General features: G+C 56.8%; 1 protein-coding gene across 11 annotated transcripts in view; it reads left to right on the top strand.

The window, feature by feature from the left end:
- Positions 1-14,401, top strand: part of EPN2 (epsin 2) — a 50,716-nt gene that overhangs the window by 25,577 nt on the left and 10,738 nt on the right. For 6 of the 11 annotated variants that reach the window (XM_061391177.1, XM_061391173.1, XM_061391180.1 and 3 more), the window contains exons 2-3: positions 1,516-2,277; positions 3,872-4,039. In XM_061391177.1, coding sequence (XP_061247161.1) covers positions 1,683-2,277; positions 3,872-4,039 — 763 coding nt within the window. In that variant the 5' untranslated portion in view covers positions 1,516-1,682. Of the gene's footprint in view, positions 1-8; positions 211-1,515; positions 2,278-3,871; positions 4,040-14,401 lie in introns of those variants that run through there. The other 5 variants (XM_061391184.1, XM_061391182.1, XM_061391183.1 and 2 more) reach the window with 2 other exon arrangements.

The following is a 14,401-nucleotide window of genomic DNA, read 5'->3' as shown; positions in this document are numbered from 1 at the left end:
TCAGACACACTGTGGAAGGTTTTTAAGAGCCGACCGGGCAGTGGAGTTCACTCTGCCCACCTTCAGCTGAAGTCCCATTCTGCTGAAGCCCTGCATCTGCAGATGAAGATAGAATTCTTGGCCTGTCTGAGGGTGGAGAGGCCTTGCTCACCAGGCCGATGACTAATGGCACCAGGATGACGGTTATGAGCTTCTCCTATTTGGCTGAATGTGAGGAGTGGGCATTTCCTTTGGCTTCCCCACTCCTGACACTTGCTGGTTATTTATTTCTGAGTCTGGAATGAAGCTGGTAGAGGCCGCCCACCTCTTGTTCCTCTGGCAGAAGCAGCAGAGTGAGAGCCCCTGTGGGAGGAGGGAGAGAGTCCTCACCAGGGGGCCTTGGTCAGCTGACCTCATGACCCAGAAGGAAGGCTCTCCATCTGCACCAGGGGAGGGGGTGATCCTTACCCGGAAGGAAGGCTTTTTGTGAGCATATAGTGAGACAGCCTGGCCCAAGGCCACCCAGCTCTTTCCCAGGCCAGAAGCCCAGTGGCAGCTGGGGGTGGGGTGGGGGTGGGGAGCTGCAGGTCCTGGGCCCCCTCCTCATTCTGTAGGAGAGGAGTCACCTGGCACCGCTTCCCTTCCAGTCCCCGCCCGCCCTGTCACCTCCTCTGAAGAACCCCCCTGAGGGCTCTGAAGGGAGTGCTTTCCTCGCCTCTGTCGGTGGCCCACCGCCACAGTCGAGTTGCCCTCCACTTGCATCCTCAGGTCCCTGCACTCACCTCTGTCCCCTGCCAGATGCCTTCCTGGGGGAAGGGGCGCTGCTTTTAACTTGTGGCAGCAGCATTTATATCGCAGTGCTGGGTGCCCACTGGCAACCAAACCAGGTGGAGTCCTCCACACTCTGGACCAGGCCTGTGGCCAGAGGCGTAGCCTTCACTCCAGCTCCGCAGGTGTTCCTTCCCTGGAGAGAGGTGTTTGTGGCAAAGGACTGGGTGGACCTGTTAATGTGGAGTCCTCAGTTCTCTTTTCTCTGAGATGAGGAAACTGGGCCAGAAGCAGTTTATATGTAAGGTTGTATCAGTGCTACATAGCTTGTGCCAGATGCTGGAGGCTCTGAAAGCCCAGTGGGGCCTCAGCCCTGGTCTCGAAGGGGTTGGGAGTCTCTGTAAGAAGTTAGGAGAAGAGGGTCAGAGAGAGTCTCTGGAGCCAGTGTAGATGGTGTGAGATTCTTCTAGCGGGCGTCTGCCAGGTGTGGCAGAGCAGATCCAGCAGAAGTGGTTTGAAAATAGACCAGGAGTTACAGTGTTACCGCTTTCCTTCCAGAGGCTTAAACTTGAGTTTAAACTGTATTGGTTATTAATGTGTAGTATTGTTCTTAACTTAGTTTTGAAGGGAAGATGGCATCCTTTTTGTCCTCGGGGGCTGGAGGATGTCCTCTCACCACCCCGGCTGGCCGACCCCTGCCTGCTATTTGCAGAGAGCCTGCTGTCTCGGGAACTCACACACAGTAACGTTTGTTACTTCTTTCTCTAGGTCATGGCTTCCAGCTTCTCAGACCTGAGGCTCCAATAGAGGAAATGACTGTCAGGGACCCTGCTCCAGACCTGTTACGGAGACTGAACCTCTGTGGAGCACGAACCTGCCGGAGACGGGGAAGCTTCTCTCTCTGAAAGGATCTGCACTTGTCACAGAACGTAAAGATGACGACCTCATCCATCAGACGGCAGATGAAAAACATTGTCAACAACTACTCGGAAGCTGAGATAAAAGTGCGGGAAGCCACCTCCAATGACCCATGGGGCCCGTCCAGCTCCCTGATGACGGAGATTGCAGACCTGACCTACAACGTGGTGGCCTTCTCGGAGATCATGAGCATGGTGTGGAAGCGGCTCAACGACCACGGCAAGAACTGGCGGCACGTGTACAAGGCGCTGACGCTGCTTGACTACCTCATCAAGACGGGCTCCGAGCGCGTGGCCCAGCAGTGCCGCGAGAACATCTTTGCTATCCAGACCCTGAAGGACTTCCAGTACGTTGACCGTGACGGCAAGGACCAGGGGGTCAACGTACGTGAGAAGGCCAAGCAGCTGGTGGCCCTGCTGAAGGACGAGGAGCGGCTTAAGGCCGAGCGGGCCCAGGCCCTCAAGACCAAGGAGCGCATGGCCCAGGTGGCCACCGGCATGGGCAGCAACCAGATCACCTTTGGCCGGGGCTCCAGCCAGCCCAACCTGTCCACCAGCTACTCGGAGCAGGAGTACGGCAAGGCCGGGGGGTCGCCGGCTTCCTACCATGGCTGTGAGTAGTAACCCCCATGCTGGGCACCGGGCTCAGCCAGAGCTCATGACCCCTACCTTCCTGCTGCTGGCACCTGGCAGCAGCCCCTCAGTCCGCCTGGAGTTACTGTTACAGAGGGGCTTCTGGCCTGGGGTCCCGAGACCCTCTGCTGCTCTGGGGTTTGACTCTGTGCATGTGGGCAGGGCTGGCCTCGGGGGCAAGGCAGGCGCAGAGGTTGGATTACCTGCTTCCTCCTCAGGGCAGGGCTGAAGCGAAGGGCCTGGCTGCCCACAGCAGCAGGGGATTGGCTGTCCTGGAGAATCTACTCTCTTTTATCTCATATTCAGTCCCTTTCTGAAACTGGGCTTCCGGTCTCCTGACTGGCTCAGCTTCTGTTCTGCTTGAGCATCACTGGGTGAGGCAGAGCATGTTCGCCTCTCTTGCAGAGGGAGAGACCAGGCTTCCTTCCCGCTTCTGGGTGGGAGTCCTTGGTGATTCGGTCACACGGCTGGGTCCGTGCTTTCTGGGCTGCTCTGTTTTCTCGCTTTGCATGTTGAAGATGCTAGGTCTTTGCCTAGTGTTCAGGAGAAATGTCAGAGAGCAGAAGTGGCATTCAGGGCCTGACGGAGGCTGGCCAGGGAGCCATGTTGGCATCCTAGCTGTTCATGGATGTGGGCCCTGAAATGGTGCCCCTCTGCCTTCTCAGTGAGGTGGCAAGCAGGCAGCCCTGGTAGCCTGCAGGGTGAGGGACACAGAAATTGTGCCTCTGGCTGTGAAAACAGAAATCCAGGTACCCCTACCCTTTGCTTTTGGAATAAGTAACACTGTTAGCATAAAAAAAATTTTAAGGCAGTTGTTTGCAGTTTGACCCCCTGTTGACCTTGCTTATTGGCAGGTTTCGGTTTGTCGTCGCCCCGCCACTTGAAGCATCTGTGTTGAGCAGGTTTGCACAGTGGGGTTGGACTCCCGCCTCTGGGATTCTCAGCAATTGTCAAGCTCAGAGGCCAGCATTCCTTGTCCCACTTGTAGTTCCTGTCGTTTCCCCACCTAGTTTGGATGACTCTGCTCAGGCAAATGCTGGGACCTTGGTGAAGCCGCTTAAAAGAATTGGAGCATGCAATCTGGGGCTCCAGGGGCTCCCCTACACTAGGTTGATAGAAAAGGAAGATTGACCTTAAGAAATGAAGTCGTATGTGTCCCTCAGGGAGCCCCTCTCCGCCAAGAAAGGCCGCTGCAGGTAGGCTGGGCTCCGGGCTGGCCTCTTCTTTGGAAGTGGTCACGTAAGGGCCCTGGGGGCTGCTTTTCTCTTGCCTGCCTTTTGAGGTCATTGCCCCTGAGTCCTGAGGACTGAGTGTAGGAGCTGAAGCCACGTCCCATGCATCGAGTGAAGACTGTTCCGGGGCTGGGAGGAGGTGGTGGGGCCTCGTGTCTGGTCCTGTGGCCTCAGCCTTCGCCTCCCTGCCCAGCGGCCCTGAGTTGGCCCACCTCTGAGAGCCCGAGCTTGAGCTGCATGTTCAGAGTCTGTTTGCGGGGTCCGGCCTTGCCTGTCCCTCTAACGGCCTGTCTCTGTGTGTGTGTGTGTGTGTGTGTGTGTGTGTGTGTCCCTGCCCCACAGCACCCGAGGCCTCGCTGTGTCCCCAGCACCGCACTGGGCCCCTGTGGGGTCAGAGCGAGGAGCCGCCGCCGAGCCATCGCCCGCCCTTCCTGCTGCGCCCGGGGCCACCCTCCTGCCCGGCCAGTGACCCGGCCCAGCCCTGCCTCTCTTGGGACCCCGCAGCCCAAGGTGGGAAACGCGGGCAGCCTGCTGGATGTGCTCCTGGTCGCCCAGTAGAGCCAGCTTTCTCCCTGCCTCCCAGGCCTCAGGGCGGCTCCCTCTGCAGCCCAGCGCTGGTCCTCCCCTCTCCCGGGAGCCCTGGCTACCCTGCGCCCCTCTTCACACCCCTCACCCAGAGGCCTCAGGGGATCCGCTGTTTGCTTTGCATGAGGCCTGGGTAGCTATCAGGCTCTCCCAGTCCCACACCCTGCGGGATTGGAGGTGTGCTGGCGGCAGCCCCAAATGCGGGGAGGACCAGGCCCCTGGGCCGGGCCTGTGGTTTGGTCCTTGTCTCACCGGCACACCCAGCCAGGAGCCATCCTCCATGTTGCAGTGATGTGGGCAGGTGAGCAGAGGACCAAATGGGGTGGATCTTGCTTCTCAGTTCCCCGCCATCCTTCCTGAAATCTGCAGGACCCGGGACCCTGGCAGGCAGAGAGTTGGCTGCCTAGTCAGTTGTAGGTTGCAGTGTTTGGAGGTCTCTGACTCAATGGGGATGGAAGTGAGGCTTGCTTTGGTGGTGATTGCTAGCTCTCCTGGACGACCTTCAGCTGGTGCGGGCTACGCTGAAAGCAGATTTCGCCGCAGCCTACGAAGAAGTGCACTCAGTCCACTGCCTTGGCACCTGGGCCCACCACAGAGAACGCCTCTCCTCTCTGCCTAAGTGGCTCTACCGGGGCGGCTGGCGGCCCCTCACCTGGGCTTTGTGCGCCTTGTGGCCCCCCTGCCAGTGCTCGCGGGATCACTGTGTTGAGCTCCGGGCCCATTTTCCCCTCACTCTCTGTCCCGAGGGAGTACTGGCTTTGGTGCAGGGAGGCAGTCATAGTGTTTCAGAGTGACACTCCCGCTGGTCCCCAGGGCCCCTGAGCCTGCCTGTCGAGTACCCGGGGCCCCCAGCTCTCCTGGGACGCTTGCATTCAAAGCCCCCGAGCCAAGGCCCGCAGGTCCCCCCTCAACTCGGTGCCTCCACACACCACCACCAAGTTGGTCGACCCACAGCCCACACTGCCTCAGCTCTGGGGTTAGAGGTAGAAATTAAGGGTAAAATGAGTGAGTGAGTTTGTTTTCCCAGAGTTTCTCAAGTGCTGGATAAGGTTTGGGCAAACCAGTGATACGTGGTGTCACCGTTCTGGGTGCCTTTCTCTCTGTGTCTCAACCCTCACCGTCACGGGTGATCATTTCTGAGCACCCGCCTGATGCCCAGTGTGAGGTGAGGATCTGCCTTGGGGATCTGCCTGGGCCCTGGGGATCTGCCTTGAGCACGCTGGCTTGGAAATGCAGCATGGAGGGGTCACCCTGACCGGCCTTGTGAGACATAGCGGAGATCCAGGCCGGGCCGTCAGCTCGGCTCGTGTGGTATGCTGTCTCCATCGGTGGTTGTATCAGGCTAGGGAACTAGCCCTCTTTTCCTTTTCTTGACACTTAGCCTTTGGAACTGCATTTTGTGGGCTTTTCCAGAAATGTGGAAATGTGCCATATCTTGAGGCTTTGAGTCTAGAACATCTGATTCTTAGAGGTTAGATTTTGTTGGTAGTGAAGGCTGTTTCCAACTTTGTAGCTGCCCTTTCTCTGCTCCCTGAGCCGCTGGCTGCCCAGAGCCCAGGCACACGTCTGACAGGCTGGAGTCTTGGGGTGGGCGCGGGCATCGTGGTCTTGGTGCTGAGTTTTCTCGGAGGCTGTGGCCTGTCCGGTTCAGGTTCTTCCTCCCGTCCCTCCGGCTGATGACCGGCAGCCGTGCCCTTTCAGAAAGTCAGAGTCAGCAGGCGATGCGCCCATGGGCCTCCTCCCACAGCCTGCTGGCCACTCAGTGACCAGCCCGTCAGGCCAGTGCCCCTGTGGCCCACTTCTCCATGTCTAGGTGGTGAGCTCAGCATGGGTGGCACAAAAGAAACTCTGCTGGTTTTCTCATCGTAAGATAATGCCTGTGTACTCCTGATCATGTAGAAAGTGCAAAAGGAAGACGGACACACTCCATGATCTCCTTAGACTGCTGTTGTTCCCGTGTGGGTGTGTCCTTCTGAATGCTTTTTCTAAGCGGGTGCTTTTCTAGGCCTGCAGGTTTGTTTGGATCCCTGCCCTTTCTATCACGACGTCGTCCCAGCTCCCAGGCCTCTGGGCACAGGCAGTGGTGGGGCCTCGTCATGGCCATCTGTCTGGGAGAGCCAGAGAGTTCTTCCTCTGAGGAGGAAGCGAGGACCAGATCAATACCCATATCCCCCACAGCCAGCTGTATGGACAGACCTGGATCTGGGTCTGAAGTGTTTTGTGGGAGCAGAAGAAATCTGATGTTTTATATTGTATACATGGTACAACAGTGTTACACGCGTGTTGTTTGTAACAAAGCACACATCTCAGAAGGCTACAGCGTTCATTTGCCCAGGGCTCGCGCTGGGCAGTGAGGGCTCGTGGTCCCCAGATGAGGCCTGGCCCTCTGTGGGCCTCCAGTTTGGGAGAGGGTGGGCATCTTGACGGTGTGCCACATGGAGTGCCCGGAGGGGGCCGGGCAGGCGAGTCAGAGGCTGTTCTCACCCTGCGTGCAGTGGGCCGGATGCAGTGGCTCAGAGGACCCCTCAGCTGACTCAGATTAACTTGCTGTGCATTTTCCACGTTGCTGCACAGTTACACTTGACTGCAAAGGTTAGAGCTCGGGTGGGTTAGAGGTCCGTACAGCAGGTTGGGATGGTGCTCTCTCCCGGTTTTGCCTGTCCCCTGTGCTGTCACAGGCTCTCACACAGCGCCCTGCCTGAGGGACATGCTCTGAGAAGGGACCGCGTGGATCACAGTCTCCACCCTGTCTGAATTGTGTCCAGGTTCTCACAGTGTGGTAGCAATGTGATGAATACCTTTGGGCAGAAAGCTGCTTTTCCGAGGGGTCTTGATGTAGAATTGTCTTGTCTTCAAAGTAGAATTCCAGGAAGTGAGGTTAGTGGGCAAGTGTGTTAGCATCATTCTATGTCTTGAACTTGGCAGATGTTTTCCCAGCAGACCCGGCCCAGGTGCAGTGCCCCCAGCTGGGGTGCAAGAGGGGTGACCATGCTTGGTGGATAGCCCCCAGCCCAAAATGGGTACTGAGATTTTTCTGAAAGATAATTTCTAGTTTTAGTTAAGTTCAGTCGCTCAGTCGTACCTGACTCTTTGGGACCCCATGGACTGCAGCATGCCAGGCCTCCCTGTCCATCACCAACTCCCAGAGCTTTCTCAAACTCATGTCTGTTGAGTCAGTGATGCCATCCAACCATCTCATCCTCTGTCGTCCCCTTCTCCTCCCGCCTTCGATCTTTCCCAGCATCTGGGTCTTTGCAGAAGAGTCAGTTCTTTGCATCAGGTGGCCAAAGGATTGGAGTTTCAGCTTCAGCATCAGTCCTTCCAGGAATATTCAGGACTGATTTCCTCTAGGATGGACTGGTTGGATCTCCTTGCCGTCCAAGGGACTCTCAAGAGTCTTCCCCAACACCACAGTTCAAAGGCATAAATTCTTCGGTACTCAGCTTTCTTTATAGTCCGACTCTCAGTCCATACATGACTACTGGAAAAACCATAGCTTTGACTAGATGGACCTTTGTTGGCAAAGTAATGTCTCTGCTTTTGAATATGCTGTCTAGGTTGGTCATAACTTTTCTTCCAAGGAACAAGCGTCTTTTAATTTCATGGCTGCAGTCACCATCTGCGGTGATTTTGGAGCCCCCAAAAATAAGGTCTGTCATTGTTTCCACTATTTCTCCATCTATTTGCCATGAAGTGATGGGACCGGATGCCATGATCTTAGTTTTCTGAATGTTGAGTTTTAAGCCAACTTTTTCACTCTCCTCTTTCACTTTCAAGAGGCTCTTTAGTTCTGCTTCGCTTTCTGCCATAAGAGTGGTGTCATCTGCATATCTGAGGTTATTGATATTTCTCCGGGCAATCTTGATTCTAGCTTGTGCTTCATCCAGTCCAGCATTTCTCATGATGTACTCTGCATAAAAGTTAAATAAACAAAAAACAAACAAAAAAACAAAAAGGAAAAAAAAAGTTAAATAAACAGGGTGACAGTATACAGCCTTGATGTACTCCTTTCCCGATTTGGAACCAGTCTGTTGTTTCATGTCCAGTTCCAACTGTTGCTTCTTAACCTACATACGGATTTCTCAGGAGGCAGGTCAGGTGGTGTGGTATTCCCATCTTTTGAAGAATTTTCCACAGTTGCTGTGATCCACACAGTCAAAGGCTTTGGCATAGTCAATAAAGCAGAAGTAGATGTGTTTCTGGAACTCTCTTGCTTTTTCGATGATCCAACGGATGTTGGCGATTTGATCTCTGGTTCCTCTGCCTTTTCTAAATCCAGCTTGAACGTCTGGAAGCACTGTTCGCATACTGTTGAAGCCTGTCTTGGAGAATTTTGAGCATTACTTTGCTAGTTTAGTAGATGAAAATTTCCATCAGGATATTCATTTTAAAAGTGAGTTTCCTGTTTGTAAGTGTTGCTCTATAAGAAAGTGCTCTAGGCATGCAATCTCAGTTTACGACTGAATTAAGAAAGAGAGCCTTCTGTCTCTGTTAAAGTTCCGGTGACCACAGCACCCCCCCAACCCCGGTTCCTCCCGAGCGCCTGCCTGGGGAGCTGTGGGTGTGGCCCTAGCCCTGGTGCTCCCTCACCCCCTCCAGAGTGTGACTTCCCAAAGCACCAGGAACCATGGAACCCCTGGGAAAGAGCAAGGAGAAAAAATGGCTTCCTGTTCTGGACAAGCTCCTAGCTCCCACCTTGCAAGCTGATGGCCTTATAACGGACAGGATTTACTCTGCAGCCCAAGGAGAGCAGCACAGATAGGACGGGCTCTGAGTCCTGCCAGCCAGCCCTAGGGCAGCCTTTGTCTCTGCCCGGCTGCCTATCCCCACAATCGTCTGCGCTGCCTCCTTTCTTCTGGGCTTCGGCTTTCACGCACCTCAGGGTGGTTGGGACCAGTGTGTGAGGTGTGCCCTTGGGAGTCACAGCTTCTGCTCACTGGAAACTAGACTAGAAAATGAACACACAGGTGCGTGGAAAGAGGCAGATTGGGGAGATGGCCCAGCTGCAGGCAGGTCTGGAGCGCAGGTGAGGCCTCCGGTCTGCCGGCTCTAGGTGCCCGGGGCAGGGGTGTCTGCACTGAGCCAGGTTGAGAAGAACCCCTGCCCGTGGAGCACCCCAGTGGGGAGGACGTGCTAGGGGGGTGGCTCCAGAGCCGACCCTGGAGGGGAAGCCGAGGTGCTGTTGCCCGCCCGAGAGCCAGAAGGAGCTGGGGGATTCTAGGGCCTGTGCGGGGGTGACAGAGCAGGGGCCAGGGGTGGGTGGTGAGCAGTATAGAGTCCAGGGGCAGTTCCTCCCCGTGGCAAGAGTGTGCGGGAGGTGGGGCCCAGATGTGTGTGCTGGGAGAGCCCGGGACCTGGGGCTGCAGCAGCACTGACCCGGGTCTTGTTCCCTGTGGAGGCTGGAAGCCCTGGATCAGGGCATGCGCAGGCCTTTGCCTCTGAGACCCGCACGCGCAGGGAGCATCCTGCCTTATGCTCCCCCTGCTTCTGCTGCTGGAGGCCTCCTTGGTGTCCCTGGGCCATGGCTGCCGCCCTCCCCTCGTGTCTTCGCCCCCATCTCTTCCCTGCCTGTAAGGACACAGGTCACGTTGGATGTGGGGCCCACCTGCTTCAGTGTGACCTCAGCTTAACCATTCACTAAGGACTCTGCCACAGCCATTTCCAAATCTGCTCGTGTTCTGAGGCGCTGGGGGTCAGGACCTCACACCTTTGGGCCCGCTCTGCCTTGGCCCCTCGGCAGGGCAAGGCTTTCGACCCTGGTGAAGCCCCACCTGCTCTCTGCTTGGCAGCCTTGCTGCCTGCCCGCAGGCCATGCTCCAGTGTCCCCACCCCCTCCCCTGTGTGTGTGTGTCTTGTCCCTCCTTACTGGACACAGGCCCTGGGAGAGCATGGGCTGCCCTCTGGCCTGGAGAAGCGCCAGGCATGGTGTGCGCAAATGTTAGGACCGAGGGCTCCGAGCAGCTCAGGGCATGGGGACAGCATGGCATTGGCTCTTGAGTTCTGCTGGCTCTGAGTGGCCTTGTGACCTCCCTGGGCCCCGGTTCCCTCCTCTGTGGGAAGCAGTGATGGTGAAGAGCAAGGCCTTAGGTCGGCCTTTGTCCCTTGTGGCTGTGGGACCCTGGCAAGCCACCTCATCTCTGGACCTCAGCCCCGGTTTTGAGGGTAGGTTGGAAGGCAGGACCCCATCTGGGCTGAGGGTTGGGCAAGACACCAGGTGTGGTACCACTGTCACACACCAGGCACTGGGCCAGGTGCCCCCCGTAGGAACTCGTCTGGTCCTCACAGCAGCCCAAGCCGCAGGAACCCTGTTTCCCATCCTGTGGGTGAGGAAGCCAAAGCGAGGGGTTGAGCAGCGGCAAGCCCGGGTCTGGGCCCAGGCTTCCAGGCGCACCCTCCACCAGGGCTGCCTCTTTGAGGCTGAGACCGTCAGCCTGGGTGGGGATGCGGTGAGGTGGAGCCCACACATGGCAGGAATTGAGGGGGCCGGTGGGCGAGAGTCAGGAAAGCACGCCAATGTGCAGGGTGTGCGAGTATGTCTTCTGGGTGGAATCATGAGAAAATGTCAACAGCTGTTTCCTCTGGGAAGAGGGGTAGAGGCAGGAAGAGTGGGGCGGCCCTCACTTCCTCTTATGCTGAAGTATTTAACACAGGCTCTGGCATCTCCCCTCCCCCATAGCCTGACAGTGGATGGAGTGGACAGCAGCCATTGGGCCGCCTCGTCCCTGCCCGCGTGCCCATCTGCCCACTGTTCTGACTGTGACGTGCAGCCAACTGTCTGTACGGAGACTGCCCGGGATCTTGTCCCTTCAGTCTGACTGTGCTCATGACCCTCCTGTGCTGGGATGCTGGGCTGGCCATCCTGCAAAGTGGCCCTTGATCTGGGTTTGTCTGCCTCAGTCCTTTTCCTGTGCTTCTGTGAACTGGAATCAGATGTAGAGTCTGCGATGGGATCTGGACAGGGTTTTGCCAGGACTGTCAAGTGGTGGGCAAAGGGCAGAGCATGGTCATGGTCCAGCCCCCCTTGTCCTGAAGGTCCCCCGGCTGTGGTGGTGCTTCCATCTCCTCACATCTCGCACCTTTTTGGCTTTTCCACAACATTGTTGTTCAGTTGCTGTGTCGTGTCTGACTCCGCGACCCCATGGACTGCAGCACAGCAGCCTTCCCGGGCCTCCACCATTTCCCAGAGTTTGCTCAAACTCAAGTCCGTTGAGTCAGTGGACATGTTATTTCCACAACATATTTTTGTATTTTCTCCCTTTCAATGTTACCTGGGGTAATCTGAGCTTATTTTCTCATAATTCATCTCACTTGACTAAAAACAGTCTTTCCTGCTGTTGCCTGTGAGCTGGGAGAGGGCGGGCCTGGAAGGTCTCCCAGGGGACAGGGTCAGAAGCCTCTGCTCTCCGTGGGAGTGTCCTTGGTGGCTGAGGTCATTGCTGACTCAGGAAACAGCCTGTGGAGCACAGGAAGATGTCGGCAGCTGAGGAAGGCCCAGTAAGCACTTCATTGCAGTTCAGTGATGAGGAAGGAACTTAGCTGAACGGGGATCTGGTCACCAGGGGCAAAAAGTGGCCCTGGGCTCAGTGCCAGCTCCACAGCCCCTCCCTCGGTGGCCAACAGAAAAGGGAGGGGGAGGCCACGGCCTCCAGAACCACAGTCCTCAGCCCACATGGGCCTTGGGCCACCACGGTGTCCATCTGGTTTCTGCCCCATGAGACAGGGGGTGTCTTGTGGCTGTGGGTGGAGTGGAGAGCAGTGACCTGGGCAGGGCCAACCCCCAGGGTGGGGGCAGCTTGTTTCGGGCCTTCCCACCCCTCCCGCCCCTCCCATCGCTCACCTCACAGACTTGGAAGCAGAAGCCTGGAGGGGTGGCATCCAGGTGCAGCTCCCTGCTGCAGTGGGGTAGGGACAGGCCAGGTGCCTGGTGTCCCCGTCTGCTGGCAGGCATGGGGTAGTGGCAGTGCTCAGACCCAGGTGGGGTCTCCTTGGAGCCGCATGGCCAGGCCCTTGCCTTCTTGCCAGCCCGTGTGCCTGGCTTTCCGTGAAGTCCCTGTGCAGAGTTGCCTGCGGGAGGGGGCGTGCAGTCTGCACCCTTCACAGCGGCCGTGACTGCAGACGCCCCTGAAGAGTGCTCTAGGAAAACTGCAGAACGTTGCCAATGAGAAGGGGCAGTTTCCTGTTTTTCTGTTACCTTGAGTGCTTTACTTTGTTTTTTCGCAATTCCCCAACCGTGCACACCTGAAGTGCCTTGTAGGGGGCATTCGGGGCCTGGAGCAGGCGAGCAGGGTCAAGGAGGGTGGCCCTGCAGGAGGTACCAGGTTGGGGGTGGGTTTCTGGTTCTCCTCCTAGCCTGGAGTTTGAGAAAATGTGATCCTGTGTAGGTTCCCTGTCCAGCCTTCCCCTGTGCTTCCTCAGCCAGGGTGGTGGACCAGGCAGGACAAAAGGGAGCCTGCCACAGGGGTGCCAGCTTTGTGCTCCTCCCCACGGGTCAGGCTCAACTGCAGGGGAAGGGCAGGGGCATGCTCGTGCTCCCAGGGTGATGAGCCTGTGTGCACAGGGCCTGCCTTCCCAGGAGAGCATGGCTGGGGCAGAAAGCAGCAGAGACCCGAGGGGACTTGCTTCTCCTACTGCCCCGTGAATGGTGGACCCTCAGAGTGGGGCCCGGCCGAGCTCTGGTGGCCGGAGGGCCCTTTCAGGCTTTGTGCTCACTGTCCTGTTCTCTGGCACAAGAGGCCCTTTGTGGGGCCGAGATGCTGTCACTAAGGCAGGAGCATCTCCACCGGACGCCGCCCTCGCAGCTGAAGCCCGTGTGCGCTCAGCTGACGCTCCGGGCTGGTGGCTGTGAATTCTGCCATCTGCGCGACCTAGAGCCGTGCATCCGCTTATAAAAACCACAGCATTTAGGGGAATACCCTTTGTCTGATTTCCACATTGATGTGGTGAGCTATTTCCGTGTGTGCCGGCCACACATTATTCCAGCAGCGTCAGCTGGGGGGACACAGACGTGCACATTTGCATTTGAAGCTGGGCCGGCCGCGCAGCTGTGCAGAGAGGCACCGAGGACAGGGCGCCTCACTTCTCTGGCCAGCCCTGCAGAGCCCCGGCCCATTCATCCTGTCCCGGGCAAGTCAGGCTCTGTGGCTGCACAGCCAAGTTCAGCTTTCCCTGCCAACATGGGGCCCTCTGTTCAGAGCCCTTTGGGGGTATAGGGTGGAGCCTGGGGGCCTGGTTTCCCCTTTGGGAGTAAGTGGAGGATGGTAGATATCCAGGGTTTGTTATAAACTGAGAGTTTCGTGGGCAGCCTCAGAGACCATTCATCAGGAGCCGGCGGGGAGCGGGCGGCCCATGGGGCCGTGACCTGGATAAGATAGCCACTCTGGTCCTGGGAGAGCCTCCTCCTGCCCCCACAACTGACCCCAGCCGTCCCACTTCCCTTGTTCTCGCCAGTCTGGGTGGTGGCTTTGCTTCTAGAGCACAGGGACGCCAGAATCTGCCATCTGTGATGGGCAGAGGTGAACTTTGGGGACCAGACATGCTTTTGTTTGGGGATGTTGTTAAGAAATAGGATTGTTAAGATAGATTTGAGGACATTTTGTTACCATCCAGCTTTATTTCTAAAGGAATGCTCTGGAAAATTGGGGTGATGGACTGGGATTGGACTTGATTTTATTTAGAAAAGCATCTTTGTGCTTTTTCCTAACTGCAGTGTTTTTTTGCTCTTTGACCTCTTCATTAGCTTAGAGTACACATGAGGCAGTTGGCCTTTTTTTTTTTTTTTTAAAACTATTTCTCTTGGTTGACTGTGAATCATAGTGAACACACTGTGCTCCAGGCCTGGTTGCTCCAGATGCAGTCTCCTCGCTGTGTTTACGTGTCTTTCCCCTTTACAGGCTGCCCCAAACTGCCCCGCAGCCTTGCCCGTTGCACTGCTCAGGGACCCCAGTTCAGTCTTGCCTCTCCCACCTTACTCACTGCAGCCAGAGCACAGCCATCTAGAAACTTCAGTATCCAAGCTCTTCCCCACCAGTTAATTTCTCCCAAAGAAGCAGATCCTGAGAGGCAGGCTTAAGTGGGAGATTTAGGCTGAAGCAGCGTTTGGGGTCAGGAGGTCTTGAGAGGACCTGTGAGTCCACACAGGCTTTGGGCTTCTTTGAATGATGACCCAGCTTTTCCAGAACTGTGCCCCCAATCTTGTAAAAACTCAGCTCCCCTTCTTGATGCCATGCAGCTCTGCCATGGGGGCAGGTCTGATCCTCGAGAGGTCGGAGCTGGCCATGCCTGTGCCCC

The sequence above is a fragment of the Bos javanicus genome, chromosome 19 (assembly GCF_032452875.1).
Source record: "Bos javanicus breed banteng chromosome 19, ARS-OSU_banteng_1.0, whole genome shotgun sequence".
NCBI classification, from domain to species: Eukaryota; Metazoa; Chordata; class Mammalia; order Artiodactyla; family Bovidae; genus Bos; species Bos javanicus.
This window is presented reverse-complemented; position numbering and strand designations above follow the sequence as displayed.